We start from the raw sequence: 17,725 nt of genomic DNA on the forward strand, positions 1-17,725 counted from the left end.
ATTTTATTTTTTTAGATTTTATTTATTTATTCATGAGAGGCACAGAGAGAGAGGCAAAGACATAGGCAGAGGGAGAAGCAGGCTGCCTGCAGGGAACTTGATGTGGGACTCTATCCCAGGACTCCAAGATCATGCCCTGAGCCAAAGGCAGATGCTCAATCACTGAGCCACCAGGCATCCCTTATTTTAAATTTTTATATGATTCTTTTCCCTCTAGTAACTTACTAGTTATAAACTTGCCAATTATACATTTTTACTATTCTTTTGGTGATAGCCCTAGCAATTATACATATATTCTTGCCTTAGTATAATGAAACTTAATTTAATGAAAGTTATTACTTTTACTACTTTCCCAGTAATGCTAGGACCTTAAATACTTTAACTCCATTTACCCTCTTATGTCTTTCACATTATTTTTGTCATAAAATTACATTTTACATAAGTTTAAACTCTACAATATACTGTTAGTATCATTTTATAGAGTTAATGCTGGCTCATACATAGTTACAGAATTACTCTTTATAGTGTTCTTTATTCTTCCCTTTATCCCTTCTTTCTGCCTAGAATCATTTTTCTCCAAGTGGAAGAATTCCCTTTTAGGATTGTTTTTAGTGCTATCTCTCAATTTTTGCTTGTCTAAAAAATGTCTTTATTTCATATTTATTGAAGGAAATTTTTTCTGGTATAGAAATCTAAATATGTGCTACATCATTTTTTAAAAGATTTTATTTATTTATTCATGAGAGACACACACACACACACAGAGAGAGAGAGAGAGAGAGGCGAGACACAGGCAGAGGGAGAAGTAGGCTTCATGAAGGGAGCCTGACTTGGGACTCGATCCCAGGTCTCCAGGATCAGGCCCTGGGCTGAAGATGGCGCCAAACCACTGAGCCACCCGGGCTGTCCTGTGCTATATCATATTAATAGTCATCAGATTAGTGGCCTTACAAATGGGCACAAAATTTATTGAGCTTCAAATAATTTTCATATTTTATAATATTTACATTGATCTTGGCATTTTAGTCACTATCATGGGATTTCTCCTAACATTCCCCTTCTTTCTAGCATTCTATAATGAAAATAATCCAGAATTTGGGCAGCCCTGGTGGCTTAGCAATTTAGTGCCGCCGTCAGCCTGGGGCATGATCCTGGAGACCCAGGAGACCCATGACCCAGGAGACCCAGGAGACGCATGTTGGGATCCCTGCATGGAGCCTGCTTCTCCCTCTGCCTGTGTCTCTGCCTCTGTGTATGTGTGTGTGTGTGTGTGTGTGTGTGTGTGTATGTGTCTCATGAGTAAATAAATAAAATCTTTAAAAAAAAGAAAAAGAAAAAGAAAATAATCCAGAATTTGGAAGGAAAAATGCCTTGTGACCTTCATCAAGCCATTTAACTTCCTTGAGTCAGTTTCCTCATGTATAAAATGGGAAAAATATAGTGTCTGTATGTCACTATGAAGTTATGAGGTCCTGTTGAGTTATGTATGGAAGTGCTTTGCAATATGTAAAGTACAAATTAGTTGGAGTTTTTTAGTGTCATTGTTATTTACTGAAACAGAAATATCTTTTTGTATTCAGTATATATCTAGAACTCTCTTACCAGGGCACATTTTTATGATACCCACAAAATGATTAAAATGATAGCATTCATGTATATATTTATTTATACATGCCCTGCCTTTTATAAGAAAGGACAGTGTTAAAAGTTACACAAAACACAGCTTAGGCAAGGTTGGTTGTAAGTTTATTTTTGATTTTTCAAGCAACTAACATGAAATGGGAGACCTGGCTAGTTAACTTAAAATACTCATAATATTAAAAATGATCCATTAATTTTAGGAGAAGTACAGATCTTTCTTAACACTAAGTTCAGGCAGGAATTTACCCCTTAGTTTTCTTAATGATGCCGAGTTATTTAAAAGATTATTCTGCTGGTTTAGAGGCTACTGATTTGCATGGTTAATCCAAATCAGTGTTGGACTGATATAGAATTTTAATATTCTGTTTCATACGCTCAAAGGGAGAATTATACATTTTAATGTGAGCTACAAGTAGCTGCTTTTCAACCCTACTTGCAAATGGATTCTATTCAGAAAACTAATAAAGAATGCCTGTTTCTTTTTCAAAATGCTTGGATACACATTTGAGGGAAGGTTAGGCTGATAAATTAAAATTTGATTTTGCATATCTAATATCAACAAAACTGCCTTAGAAAAATACTTTATGTATTTATTTTACTTTGTGTTTATTTTTCCTTCATAGAGGTTTCTTACTACATTGATCAAATGTTTATGTGCCCTACTATGTGCAGACATACCCTGTTGGTTTTTTTGTTGTTATTGTTGTTCTCCTCTGACAAAAAGTGGTCATTCAGACTTATATTTTTTAGGGTTGTTTGTTTGTTCTTTCATTTTTTCCCTCTTTATTTATTAAACATATATTTAAATGGAAAAGAAAATTTGAAACTGAAGCTTTTAAACAAACAACCAAAGAGTATGTTAGTGTCTCATAAGCAATTCCATGACACATCTGAGGTTTATATGGTGATCAAATTTAAAATAGGATATTTATTCCTCATTTAAATTCTTTGACTTTGTCTTTAGGTCTCTGGCATGCATTTTATATGAGATGTGCTGCATGAATCATGCATTCACTGGCTCCAATTTCTTGTCCATTGTTTTAAAAATTGTTGAAGGTGACACGCCTTCTCTCCCCAAGCAATATCCAAGAGAATTGAATGCCATCATGGAATGGTATGGAAATAAATATATTGCCACAGAAGCAATTTTAAATTGTACTTATATTTTAGTTCATTTGAAAAATAATTTTCTTCTTAAACATTACAGCATGTTGAACAAGAGTCCTTCGCTAAGACCATCTGCCATAGAAATTTTAAAAATCCCTTACATTGATGAACAACTACAGGTATTTAAAATGAAAGAGATACTGGGAAACATGTATTAGCATTTATATACATTCAAGGACTTGAAGATATGTTGTGGGAATAAGACGCATTAAGAGTCAATCAGAAAGGAGAAACAAGATTTTTTTTTAAAGTTGAGGGAAATTATTAGATGATTTCTTTTGCAAAAGAAAGTGTGTGAAGTTCCCTGGAGCCCCAAATATGAGAAGTTAGGGTTGTAATTTTCTCCCTGAACTCAACATCCACCCTTAGAACTCTTGGTTTACAAATCTTACCTCAATACTTTGTGAGTATATCCCTGTTAGGACAAGAATATACTACTACTAATAATAAAATCTGGAGTTTTCAATGAGCCTTTGTTATTCCACTCCTTTATTATATATCTTAGTCATACTTTTTATTAATTAGGTGAGTTTGCTTTCCTTGTAGATTAAAAAGTTTAATGCAAAGAATCTACCTCTGATGGTAAGAAAAAAGCAAAGGTACCCTCTTGGAGGTTTTGTTTGTTTGTTTGTTCTAAGCTTTCACAAATACCTCAGGCAAATTTCCTTTAATTTTATGACTAGTTTTAAGTGGACCCACAAAGTAGTCATTTACTTTCAAAGATGGGCACACCTTTTCATCTGCATCTGGTTCTAAGTTGTCAGGAAACAAGGATGCTGACTTGAGGTGCATCCATCAGCCGAGGTCTAATACTGGAGGTGCTGGAAGGAAAGGAACTGCTATGGCTCCTGTCTTTTTGCCCAGGGCCCAAGAAAAAGTAATTATACATTATCAGGAGCACTGGGAAGAAAGCACACAGGATGCTGTAAAATAAGGGAAGAGAATGGTTCTGGTCATCAAAGAAAGAGTAGGTGATATGTCTCCCCCAGTGAGATGGTGAGAAGCAGCCAGACATGTAAAGAGCCTGAGAGAGGGTTGGAATCACAGGGAATTAGCTGGGACAAAGCCCCAAGTCAGCTTATGTTTCTAGATGGAGATATAGAGGGGAGGGTTCCCCAAAATCTGAGTTCTTCCTAATGTATAGCTTTCCTTTGCAAAGCTAGTTCCGCTAGCCTAAGGGCAGACCTCTGAAAAAGGCTTAGATGCTAACTGTGGGATCAAAAACCACACTGAAAACACACACACACACACACACACACACACACACACTGATGGGGGGCTGTGAGCTACGGAAAAAAAAAAGGTAAAAGGAATCCAAGGAAATCTGCTGGGACTAGGGTAAAGCAAGTGAGGCATTTACCCTGGGGCAAAATTAAAGAGGACACCAAAAACCCAGTAATCGGGATGAATAACATTTTAGTGCAACGTTTTAAAAAATCCAAATTAATGCTAAAAATCCATGGTAACAAAATATCAAAAATTTGCAGGCAACATCCAACAGGGCTAGAATTAAGGTGATGGCAGTGAGGTAGAATGGTGCAGGTTCAGGGTTGGCTGAGAGGTTGGCTCCTATCTTTGTTTTTTTTTTTCCTGTCTTTTATTTATTTATTTTCTTTTTTAAATTCCAGTATAATTAACATGCAGCTAACGAGATAGTTTTGGATGTACAAAATATGGTGATTCACCAATTCTCTGCATTACTCAGTGCTCATCATGTTAAGTGTACTCTGAATTCCTTCCCCCGTTTTGCCCATGCCCCCACCTGCCTGGCAACCACCAGTTCTCTATACTGAGAGTCTGGTTTTTTTATTTGTCTCTTTTTTCATTTGACCATTTGCTCTGTTTCTTAAATACCACATATGAGTGACATCATATGGTATTTGTCTTTTCCAGACTTACTTCACTTAGCATTATACTCTCTAGATCCATCCATGTTGGTGCAAATGACAAGATTTAAACATTTGCTATTGTATTCTCCATGGCTTTTTGGTATTAATTTTGTTTTTTTATAATATTACATTAAAATATGGCTTTTCTTGGTTACTGGGTTTTTTGAGGCCCCTTCAGTTTGCACCTGAGGGGGGGGGTGCCTCATTTGTCCCATCCTAGTCCTGGCCCTGGGAATGGGAACACTGCCCAGTACTGGCAGAGGCTGGGGAGAGCTTGTTTGTTCGTGGAGCTGAGGGGGGCCTGCCTGTGGTGGATGGAGAGCAGGGAGTGAGAGAACAGGAAGTGAGTGCCAGCTGAAGTTGGAGAGGCAGGCAGGAGCCTGACCTTGCTGCATAAGCTACCATGCAGCTTTTTGTAACCCTTTATAGAAGGAAAAAGTTACCAGTGGGTTTGTTTTCAAGCTCCCAGGCATGGTCAATAATACTGCACATCAGAAAAGGCACCTGGTAATTGTTATGCCCTTTCATCCCTGAAGAGAAGTATTTAAAGTGTGTCAGGGGTTTTCTTTTTTTTTCAGCACCTGATGTGTAGATACTCGGAAATGACTCTGGAAAACAAGAATTTGAATTGTCAGAAGGAAGCTGCACAGATAATTAATGCCATGTAAGTAATTGCTTTGTTTTTAAAAAGCCCATTGAGCATAAATGTTAAATGCATTTGTCTTTGAAAATCTATTAGTGCCAAGTTGATTGCATGGAGTGTCCTAGAATTCACTTAAGTCTTGCCAAGAAATTGGTGATCCAAAGCCCTTTTGCCCCAGGTGGTAGCAAATTGAAATTATAAAAGTTTTAAACCACTGCACAGCTTCTAGATCTGCAGGGTAACTCTGCAGTAGCCTTGTGAAATTAATATCTCAAACATTTAGTGATATTTATGATAACAAACCTTCCATATTAAGCATAAATGGTTTTCACGTGTTGTTTGTTTAACAGAAACTGGCAGAGTGCCTATTGAGAAGACAACATTGTGAAGTCCTAGGGCAATTGAAAACAAGCCAAAATTTACTTCCTTGAGATATACGTATGAACTAGAGAATGTCATTTTCACAAACAGAATTATTTCTTGACATAACTTCTCTCTCCTACCTCCTTCAAAATTCCTGTGCTATAATATACAAGAGCCTAGAATACTAGGTTACTTCAGAACAGCCAGGGATGGCTGTGCAGGTGGTGGACTGCACCACTTAAGGGGTTATACACAGACCAAATCTATAATTTTGCTGAAGAACTCTCTTCTTGATTTTGTGAGTACCCCGTGAGAATGGCAGTACCTCCCCAGAGCTGTGCAAGGCAATAGGTGAAAAAGAGTAGCCCGCGTTCGCTTAATCTTCAAGGCCAAATAACACAAACAGGCTTCTCTGACACTCAGTCCAGTGGTTTCTCAACTGCTCTATGTTTGTTTTCCAATTTCACATTTAAACTGAGGAAACTGGTTCATCAAAGATACTCAGTCTTCGTTTAACACATGATCTCCAGTTAAAATATACCTGGGAGCTAACATTATAGGTGAGCTCTTATAACCTAATTTCCTTAGGTTGCTAATTATTCTTGCAAGAATGTCTGGAATTCTTATTTTGTTTTATTTTAAACTGAGATGCGAGAGGAGTAAAATAACTAGGCTAATTTCAGCTGTCATTTTTGAGCTGCAGTTACAAAACTGTCTACCTGGCCATGCTTACAATTAAAGTGTGCCAGAGTCTGATCATTTGTAGGGTCTTTCACATTATGAAATATTGATTTCTTTTTTATATATATTTTTTATTGGAGTTCGATTTGCCAACATATAGTATGACACCCAGTGCTCATCCCGTCAAGTGCCCCCCCCCAGTGCCTGTCACCCCTTCCCCCTGCCCACCTCACCTTCCACTACCCCTTGCTTGTTTCCCAGAGTTAGGAGTCTCTCATGGTTTGTCACCCTCTCTGATTTTCCCACTCATTTTCTCTCCTTTCTCCTATAATCCCTTTCACATTTTTTTATATTCCCCATATGAGTGAAACCATTTAATGATTGTCCTTCTCCCATTGATTTACTTCACTCAGCATAATACCATCCAGTTCCACCCACGTCGAAGCAAATGGTGGGTATTCATCGTTTCTAATGGCTGAGGAATATTCCATTGTATATATGGAATCCAGTCATCTTTCAATGGACACCGAGGCTCCTTCCACAGTTTGGCTATTGTGGACATTGCTGCTATAAACATTGAGGTGCAGGTGTCTTGGCGTTTCACTGCATCTGTATCTTTGGGGTAAATCCCCAGCAGTGCAATTGCTGGATCATAGGGGAGCTCTATTTTTAACTCTTTGAGGAACCTCCACACAGTTTTCCAGAGTGGCTGCACCAGTTCACATTCCCACCAACAGTGCAAGAGGGTTCCCCTTTCTCCACATCCTCTCCAACATTTGTGGTTTCCTGTCTTGTTATTTTTCACCATTCTCACTGGTGTGAGGTGGTATCTCATTGTGGTTTTGACTTGTATTTCCCTGATGGCAAGTGATGCGGAGCATTTTCTCATGTGCTTTTTGGCAAAATATTGACTTCAAATTGTCACCGTTTTTTTGTTCATGAACTATGGCTATGTTTTAAGGAGCTCTATTTAATCTTACAAAATAAGGGATGTATATTCCAGAAAATCATGCATTCCCTAGAGGCTCCAGACTATGTTCCAGAGGGATGAGAGCTGCCTACAAATGGTCATTACAATTACACAATTATTACAAAATAATAAAGATTAGAGTGGGAATACATGAAATAGAGACTTCTAGTCTTTTGTAAGGAGGGAGCTGAGTGCAAAAGACATTCCACAGTATTGGGCCCTGACTAAGTCAGGCACAGCAGCAAATGTCATTGAGAATATGGTAGCAGACCTTTTAGTGCATGAGTAACATAAGCACATTTCTTTAACAGAAGAAGGAGGCTCTAAAGTAATCATTTTGAATAACATTTTGTGGAGTGCTTGGCTCTGTTTTAAGCACTTTAAATTAACTCATTTAAGCTCACAGGAACCCTATGAATTAGGGATTATTATTATTATTTTAATGATCATTTGTTAAATAACTTGCCCAAGGGCATATACATGTAACCTGGGAGCTAGGATTTGAACCCAGAGAATGTTATTAGCCTCGTGATAACCACTGTGCCACGCTTACCTACTGTATGAAGCATAGAATATATAACATGTTCAACAAAATCTAACTAATAACAATACTACCATTTGGGGTACGTCTTTTTTTAAAGATCTTATTTATTTGACAGAGAGAGAGAAAGAGAAAGCACAAGCAGGGAGAACAGCAGAGGAAGAGGGAAAAGCAGGTTCCCCACCAAGCAGGGAGCCAGATGCAGGGCTCAATCCCAGGACCCTGGGATTGCAACCCCAGCTGAAGGCAGACACTTAACTGACTGAACCATGCAGGTGCCCCCTCATTTGGAATACTTTTATGTGTCAGACACTGTACAAACATTGTTTCATGTAATGCTCACCACACCCTATCCTTCACAGATGAAAAAAACTGGGGTTCAGAGAAGTTCAGTAACTTGCCCGAGGCTACAGAGCTAATGAGTGGTAGAGATGAGATTCAAACCCTGCCTAATTCCAGAGATTAAATCCTATCCACAGGGTTGAATTAGTCCGCTAGTCCATTTACTCCTTGATGGCCAAGATCCTAATTTGTCGTACTTAATGACAATCAGTCATAGGCCATAAGAAATGAGCAGAAATTTGGAAAGTACATAATTTGCTTTTAAGCAAGTCTAATTTGAAAAATATTACCAATTAACCACAGTCCTGGTTGGCTCATTACCTACCCTGAGTTTATTAGTTTTTGCCTGGCCTGTCTCGAGATGCTTTCCCCTTCTCAGTAGTGTAATGATACTTCTGTAAAATATTTGTTTAATTTTTGTGAGCATATTTGGGATGAGTTGCATGTGGGGATCTTTATTATTTATAGGCAGAAAAAGATCCACCTGCAGACTCTGCGGGCGCTGTCTGAAGTGCAGAAAATGACACCCAGAGAAAGGATGCGGCTGAGGAAGCTCCAGGCAGCTGATGAGAAGGCCAGGAAGTTGAAGTAAGCTGCCTTTCCTCAGGGTACCTTGCTCTCTGGCCACTTCCCAGAAGGAATTGACTGAAGAAAAGCGAAAGCAAAAACAAGAAAGCAAAATGCACATATGCATTTTATATTTCTTTGTTTCTTCACTTATTCGTCCCCTCGAAAGATGGGCTTTTAGCCATAGGTGGTTATTGGATGCCAGCCACGATTAATGTCAGGCTTTCAGTCTTGTGTGCAAAGAAAGATTGAATGTCAGGGAGCTTATTAGCGATGAAAATACAGAGTCAGCCTCCAAATGAAGCCTCTTTGCTGCTGATGCCTCCAGTACATACCCCACCCCGGCGAGAGGGTGAAGATGTTTGCTGTACCCCCTCTGCCAGGAGGTCTAGGGGGAAGAATGGTCTATAGGGGGAAGAATGCACTGGCAGGAAATTGTTAGCTTTAGAAGACAGATTGGAAGTAGCTCTGCTCTGTCAAGTGAAGCCCTTTGAAAAATCTATGATCAGGGCAACCCTGCTGGTGATCAACATCACTAGTAAAGTATTTACATGAAAAGGGGAGATTTCAAAGAGCCCTAGACTCCCAGTTTCTCAAAGACCAATTTTTCAGTTGGTAGATTATCCAATCGCCTAATTTTTCTTCTTTCTCTGCCAACTATTTGGTAGCTTAGAAGCCCCAACTAAGAGGTAGAGAGACAGAAAAGACCTGAAACTCAATCTGTTCATTTTGTGGCCTTGCTAACATATCTGAAAAAGGATTTGGAAATATTCTTATACTTCTAGTGCATATTATGAGGAACCAAGTAAGAATCTGTGAGACTACTTCTTTCCCCTTAACACATGCCTTCTGTAATCAATGTGGAAAACTCTGTCAAAGTGCACTGTGGGCAGTCATGTGCTGGTAAATGTTTAACAACCACCTCTGGGGGTGTGGGGCTGGAAGGGTGTAAATACTCCCGCAACGGCCAATTTCAAGGTACCAGTGTGGTATCATCTAATGTTCAGTTGGAAGATATGTACACAATCTGCTCTTGGGAACCAGTGCAAGCTGGTTTCTGCAAACCACTGCACCACTGGGTGTGGGTTTTACTGAGAAAATATATTTACATAAATTGCTTGAGCCATTGTATTAACTAACAGTCCCAGATCTATTTCTAAGGCCTCAGGAATGGCAGTATTTCTGGGGTACCATGACTCATGTCATTGTTTGAGGGTGAAAGGAAAATTAAATCTCTGACAGGAACATATCAAAAAGGCAATTTAATAACTTACATGCACATTACAAATTGTATTTCAGATTAAAATGGTTTTTAATACACAAAGTCATAGACCTTCCACATGATATTCAATGTTTTTTATTTAAAGGCAATGATTTTAGATAAAGTTTACTATTAGTTTTATGGTTGAATTGCATTGTTTTTGATCATTATTTCTAGAATTCGAGCACAGTCATGTGTTTTAGCTAGAAAACAACTCTATTGTCAGGAGGGATATAATGTACCCACTTTAGAAACAAGATTTGACTCTAAGGATATTCAGTGACTTTTCAAAAATATCTAAATCTAAATTAGCACACAAGTAATCACGAGAACTCAGATTTTTCCTCCAGTTTAAGTCTATTACTTTTACCTCTTCTATATTAGACGGAAAAATGTGTTGGAGAAAAGTTCCCTTTCACAGTGGCTCTCAAATTCTTTCCATAAATTCTTGGAAATCTAGCTCTCTTCTCCTTGTTTGTGGGTTTATTCATCCTGAGAACAGTAATCGAGTTATTAGTTCCTGTTGGGCACTGCCTGGTGTCAGGGACACCCCCCACCCCACCATCACAGAGAATACGCAGGGGTCCATACTGCTTTTTTTGCCCTCAGAGTCCCATGGATCCTCAAGAGGAATCTGAACATGAGAAGAATTCTATGTTCTTAATATGTGTGAACCCCTAGTTTCTAGAAACTAGGCCTTTTCTTCTGGAATGTTCAGAGACCCCTGCTTCTAAGAAATGTTATCCCCAGAAATTAGAAATTGAGAGTATAGACATGCTAATATTGTGTTTTATAAAACCTAAATAACTTTATTCTTGAAGTTGCCGTATGGCAAATGTGTGTATATCTAAGTTTGAATTTTAGCGATGAGTTTTAGGGGTTCTAAGGATAGATAAGGATCCAGACAGAGCATCATCATGTGTGCTTTAAAAGAGTACCAAGTGGTGCTACACTTCATTTACCTTGATGAGGGAGAGACCCATTGATCTGGTTTCTCAACACCCCACTCTACCTGTTGAAACAGAGATCTCGCTTTACCTGCATAATTTAGATGTGGCTTTAGCAAAATGCAGCAGTTTTTCTATGTTCACTTTAAAATTGCAGAAAGCTTGCAGAAGAAAAATATGAAGAAAATAACAAACGATTGCAAGAGTTAAGATCTCAGAACTACGGGCAGCTGACTGTTGATGTACTCCATGTAAGTGCTCTCTTGTTTTAATGTTACATCAAACCTTTCTTTAATTGCTTCAGATTCATCACATTGATGTGGCCAGTCAGGTAGGAGAAGGGACAGAGGGGGAAGAAAAAAAGCATCTAGACCAACTTTGCCCAATTCAGGGTGGGAGGTACTGGGGTTCATTTTAGCATATAGGCTGATGGTTAGTGATGACACTAATTCAGAGCAGCTGTACTTAGAAATGGATCAATAGATTCCTCCAAAAACATCCAAGTGCATACTGCATACGAGAAAACTCAATCAGCATGGAATGAACAATTGATGAATAAAATTATGACTTTGTAGAGCAAATGTATGTATATCTAATTTTGAATTTCAGCCGTGCTGTTTTTGCTTTACCTCTTTATTCCATTGTTCTCTTTCTGTATTATTTTTTCCTTCCGTTTTAATTTTCTGTCTCCCATCTATGTCATTATGCATTGTGTTAATAATCCCTTTTGAACTTTGAATAATTACCTTGGATGTCCAATAATAAATAGGGTTGCAGAGTCACATGAAATGGACCCTGAATCATGTCCTCAGCATCCCAAGCCCCTGAATAGCAAATAGCATTTTCTCTAATGGTTAAAAACATCTTCATGGGCCTTGGTGTAGGCAATGATACTTAAAGAAGTTTTTCTTCGGGCTCATATTTGGACAATAGACATCAACCCCAACTTCCTAACTCTTCTGATAAAAGCAACATTGGAGGGAGTCATTTTTATAGAGAACTTTATGGCTCAAATTCTGGTTGTTCCTTCATTGGAGATCTCTGCATCTGAGGGAGATTCTTTTTCTTCAGCAGGAAGAACCAAGCTCCCCTAAGGCTTTGGAGATGATCTCTGAAGTCTGGGGGCACTCATTTTCCTGTAGTTCAGTGATCAGAGTGCTCCAAACCCTGGGGCATTGCAGGAGCCCCCAGCAAAGTACACTCTCAGCCAGGCAGAGCTTAGGATCACTTGTTTTCTGCCTCCATTTGAGAGGTAATCCACCTTTCTCATTTACTTAATGGTTGTGAGTATTATCGATTATTGAAAACTCCAAACTGGAACAGATGGGGGGGGGGGAGTGTCCAGCCTTCTCTAACCTTAAGAGTATCTCTTGGACCCTTTAGCAGACAATATGGGGACATTGATGACATGCGCTCAATTCCACTTGCCCCCTCTATTCGTTTCATACTCCATTAAATGAAGCCAGCTGTGGAATCTCTTGTGGGTCCCAGAGACATGGAAGATAGTATCGTTCCCACTCATGGAACCTAGTGAATGGCAAAATTGCTGGCTGAAGGGGATTGGGTCAGGAGCAATGTTGGATCCCTACTTGGAGAAGGGTCTTGATGTTATCAGTGCATGGCAGACCTGATCCCCTACCAAGCACTGAGTGCTCATTGACAGCTTCCCACTTTTTTTTATGCCCTGAAATGATAACTTGTGGAGGTGGGTCACCTGCCCTAGATCTGTTGGCTTTCTTCCACACAGGACTGAGAACTGCAAATTTCCACAGATCCTTAGAAGGAATCTGGCTGATGATAGAAATTCTGTTTGTCAATATGTGTAAAACTACTTGTTGAATCATCTAATAGAAACTGGGACATTTTTTCTGGAAGGTTCAGGGATCCCTGCTTCTAAGGATGTTATCCTCAGAGATTAGAATTTGAGAAATACAGATGTGGTAATATTTTGTTTTCTAAGACCTAAATAACTTTATTCTTGAAGTTGCTGTATAGCAAATAAAAATGTAGTTTCAAATATGATTTTACATTTCAACGTCTGATAATTTACTTGACATTTTTGCTTTCCTTCATTGACCTTTCAAAGTAATAATTTATGTGTTCTTTTTCATTTCTGATGTGATTGCTGTCAGTGTTAAACAACTACTCTCTAAGTGATCCTGTCCTCTTTTAAACCAGGGTCCTTGGGGATCCTGCAGTAACTTTAAGATAAAACTGAAACCATAATGGCAGGCAGGATCTCGGGAGATTTTATTAACTATATATTATCCCTCAGAACATGGGATAATCCCACAGGATAGTGGAGATCTTGGCTCAATTCAGTTGAAGAAAGTGAGGATTTCATAAAGATTTCATGAAGTCCCAATTCACAACTTCCTGGTGTCTATGTAGTTATTCTCAATTCCATCCCCTTTCCATCAGCAAGGAGCAAAGGGAGCAACAAGAGGGAAAGTGCCTAATGCTGTTTTGTCCAGAGATGTTGGCTCATCCTTTGATCTTTGATTTAGTATTGCCAACATCTTTGGCCCTGAGATTTCCAGAAGTACATTTCTTAAGTTTGCATATTGATGGAGGCAGGAAATGCTCCAGCAGATGCTTGGGTCTTCTAGCTGGTTCAGTCTTGCAGACTGGGTTGCTCGGCACTTCCCTAACCCCCCAGGTATCTTGCCCAGTTTTATGCAATTATATCAGCCTTTCCATCTCACCCCTCATTAGCATCCCACCTTCTCACTTTCAAATGTCACTTTCTCTTTAGGAAAATCCTCTTTGACCTCACAAGTCCACAATCCAACTGGCTCTTCTCTAAATTCTTATGGCTTATAGCAATGCTTCTCAAATTTCAAAATTCACCTAAATCACCTATTGTTTTTGTTAAAAGGTAGATTATGATTTGGTTCGTCTGGGGTGGGGCTTGGGATGCTGAATTTTTAAAAAGCTCCTGGTGATTCTGATGCTGCTCATCCAGGACCACACTGATTAATAATGGACAGAGAGTGAGGCTCTTGAAAGCCATTTCACCTTCAGATGAAGGAAGACCAGGAAAAGCTACCGATTAACAGGCTTTCTTATAGACTCTTTAGGAAAAAAGCATTTAATGGGAACGGAAGTAAAGGAAAAGTGACCTGGGGCTTTCTTGTTCACCCCAGGAGGAGGATGAAGAGAGGAGGCTAGGCAGGAAAGAGGCGGTTAAGCATATTCACAGGCACAGAGTGAGGCAGGTTTAATGATATTCAAAGAACAAAAGAGAGAGAAAATGGGAAGCTAAATACTTTGCAGAGGGACTGAAGGGTTTTAAATATCTCAAGGGAAGACATCAGTGAGCTGGAAAAGAGGAAATAAAATGTAAGAAAGAAATTGGATTAATCAGATGCAAGAAGCTAAAGAAAAACGTGATAAGGAGAAAAGGAAGAAAGGAAAATGCTCCTGTCTCTGCCCATACACATATTTATGTATTATGATTTAAATTCTTCCCAATTTCACTGGGGCTCTCTTCTCTGTCCTCTCTCTCTCTTGTCAGCTGATATGAAGTGCTTTATGTTATCAAAAGCAGTGGTATGAGATAAAATCCGAGTTAGGGGAGAAAATAGGCTCTGCTATTTCTTAAACATGTCAAAAATTCTTTGAAGCACTTAGGAGAATGGCTTGTTTTGTTTCCCAGACCCTAACTAACAGGACCTTTTATTTTGGCATGTATTTTCTGCTTGGCTGAATTTGAGCTTTGAAATCTGGAAGCGTAGTTGGACATGGAATCATAGGCACCATTTCTTTAAAGGATGGTAGCTTTAAAACAACTAGATTCCATAATATACAAAATAAGCCTGGTCTTTCTTTTATCCTGTGACACACACAGTTGTGATGATGCCAAAACTGGGTTTCTGTGAGAAGTGTGTAACACATCAGTTCTCCATATATGAAATAGTAAAGGAGATCAAAGATCAGAGCAAGTCCTTTCTAATAGAAGCAATTATAACAATTCTATCTCTTCTCTTCAAAGAGAACCTCAGCAAATCAAAGTCAATTGAGGGTCCAAATACTTATTTTCCAATAATTTCTGAAGTAGAAGTGAAAACACATTTCATGCAATCTTTGTTCTTTGTTCTTAAAGTTGCCTGTGTGCTATCAGTGATCCTTTGAAATTTGAAATCAATTTCACCTCCTACAGCAATCATACAGTACAAACACTGGACTTCTTAAAAATATTTGATGACTGTATTTTCTCAAATGCTGTACCATGGCTTTGTTTTATTCATTAAGATTAGTTTGAGCTTTCCCTTCTGTTTTTAATAAGAAGACTCTCTTGGAGTAGTTCTCCATGAAAGCCACTTATCAAGGAAAATAGGTCAGTTCATCATTAGCTCTAGGTTGCAAACACACACACACACAAATCCGGGGGGGAAAAAAGCAAAATGATCTATTGAAATACCTACTGATATATTTGAAAAATTTTACTTTTTTTTTTGAAATGTGAATTCTTTCATGTGGCCTCTTAGATCTCTTTCTTTAGGAAACTGGAGTTTACAGAATCATAGCACTGTTAAAGCTAGATGAGAACTTGGAAGTCATCCAAGCCAAACAGCTCTACTTCTGAGATGAGGAACCTGAGCAGGGCTGAACTAGGGGGAGATGGATGTGGTACCCTGGATGCAGAATTGTAGGGAGTATTTGTTCTTCGCTGCTGAACATGACTGCTCTTGCATGAGCCAGAAAGTGAGTACTTCCTTCAGTTGTGTACCTGGGCATTCCTCCTGCCTCATCCTAGTCATGGCTCTGAAACAGATGCCACAGAAGGTCAAGGTCACCAGTTGAGTTGGTTCAAGGCTGCTTCTCTTATCCCAACCTGCCTTTCTGAAATTTGAAAGTGGAATCCTGTTTAAGGGAGAGGATTTATTTCTACATAGTTTTCTAAACAATATTGTTTCATTTGTGGTAACGCTGTTTCCTTCTATCAACTTCTCATGAACTGTTAATTACCTTCCACAAGGAATTTGATGACCTGACTTCAGAGAACCTACCTGAATCTCAGCCCATTCCTTCCTTGGACCTTGACCCACTTGAATCAAGTATAGAAGACACCTTAACTGACCTTGGAGATCATGGTATGAGTTTACATCAGTATTCAGAAGGGTTGGCACATGGGTTGGTGTGGCTGACCGTCTGGTAGGCTTGGCTGGCCTCTGAGAAAAGCCTTGGATGTATGTGACCACCTTTCATCAGTTTGGCAGAGGTGAGCTGGGACCAGGATAAAAAGCAGAGAAGCCAAAGGACTGTCTGTCCTCTTCTATCTTTGTAATAGATGAAAATGAGTTGGAAACTCACACTAAGTGAGAAACTTTTGCATGAGTTAAACAATATTATTATTAACGGACATTGTAATGGTGTAGGACTATGAATGCTCTGAAATACTGTTTCCTCCTTCTATTAGTGATTTCCCTGGCCTTTATAAAAGTGAACAAATGAAGTCCAGTTTGGAAAATCAACTATACAGATGTGCAATCCTTGCCAGAAGAAAAGTGTTCAGAGCTGTTACCCAAATAGGAGAGAGATAGCATAGTTTAATGTTAAAAACATGAATTTTGGAGTCAAAAGCTGTCCCCGTCAGGGAAGCCCCTGGCAACTTTGTAGATTTCAGTTTTCTTATCTATGGAAAAAGAATAATACCTCCTTTAAGGGTTGCTGTGAAAAGCAAATGAGAGTTGGCATATGACATGCTCTTACCTCAGTGCCCAACACATAATAAGAGCCAAAGAAAGGGAAACAGTTTATTACCCTAGGGGGGAGGGTTATGACCATGGGGGCCATCTCAGTCTTGTACCACCCTCCCCAGTGCCTAGGACAAAGTGCCAGGAATATTTTCTGGCACTCAATAAATATTTCTTGGATGAATGAACGAATGAATGATATATTAGACTGCCCTCCAAGAAGCAGTTGTCAAGATGGGTGTAAAAGTGCAAGGATATTAGGGAAAATGTCTGCATGAAAGGCATTAGGAAAGGAGCTGGAAAAGGCTGAGAGAATCATCAACCCATGATTTAAGTCATGTTACAAATGAAAAGACAGGTTTGGTGGATGTGTACTAGTCTGCCAGGCAAACAGAGGCAACCAAGACATCAGGAAGTCTTTAAGCAAAGTAAGCCATCAGGGGCTTGCGTTAGTTTCCCTGCTGCACTTTAGCAGTGGTAGTGGCCTCTGAGAGAATGCAGGGATAGATTTCAGAACACAGCCTTAGGACCCTTGGCCAATTATGCTCCTTATAGTGGGAGGTCTTTGAGGTGCATCCTCATGGCTACACAATGGTTTAACAACTCTCTTGGGCAGTAGTTCTCCTTCCAAACTGAGAGTGAAGGTAGTGAAGTTTGGGTTGATTGGTCATCTCAGCCCAAATTTGCATTTGATGTCATCTTTACAGATCTTTTAGAACTTGTGCTGCTGCTTTCACCTGTAAGTAAACTAGCACCTGAAGCTCTTTCGGTTGGCATTTGCCAACTTTTCAAATGATGGAAGCCATCTGATAACAGGTATTATTGACAAACAAATAGGTTTGTCAAATGGATTTGCATCTTGGATCCTTTTCAGGTATTTCTATACAATACTAATATTTTCCAAAGGTAAAACTTGTAAGCACAGAAATATCCCATAGGCCTTTCCAAAAATATAAAACTGAGAGGCCATTGGATAGCACTTGATATGGATGGCTTGTGCTTTGCTGTAAGGCA

General features: G+C 39.1%; 1 protein-coding gene across 3 annotated transcripts in view; it reads left to right on the plus strand.

Moving 5' to 3' along the window:
• Nucleotides 1-17,725, plus strand: part of NEK11 (NIMA related kinase 11) — a 236,405-nt gene that overhangs the window by 90,294 nt on the left and 128,386 nt on the right. For all 3 annotated transcript variants that reach the window (XM_055321436.1, XM_055321435.1, XM_055321437.1), the window contains 6 exons: nt 2,606-2,755; nt 2,849-2,927; nt 5,276-5,361; nt 8,706-8,825; nt 11,170-11,263; nt 15,994-16,108. In XM_055321436.1, the coding sequence (XP_055177411.1) occupies nt 2,606-2,755; nt 2,849-2,927; nt 5,276-5,361; nt 8,706-8,825; nt 11,170-11,263; nt 15,994-16,108 (644 nt within the window). The remainder of the gene's footprint in view (nt 1-2,605; nt 2,756-2,848; nt 2,928-5,275; nt 5,362-8,705; nt 8,826-11,169; nt 11,264-15,993; nt 16,109-17,725) is intronic.

Source organism: Nyctereutes procyonoides, unplaced genomic scaffold (assembly GCF_905146905.1).
Source record: "Nyctereutes procyonoides isolate TBG_1078 unplaced genomic scaffold, NYPRO_anot_genome, whole genome shotgun sequence".
In the NCBI taxonomy this organism is placed as follows: domain Eukaryota; kingdom Metazoa; phylum Chordata; class Mammalia; order Carnivora; family Canidae; genus Nyctereutes; species Nyctereutes procyonoides.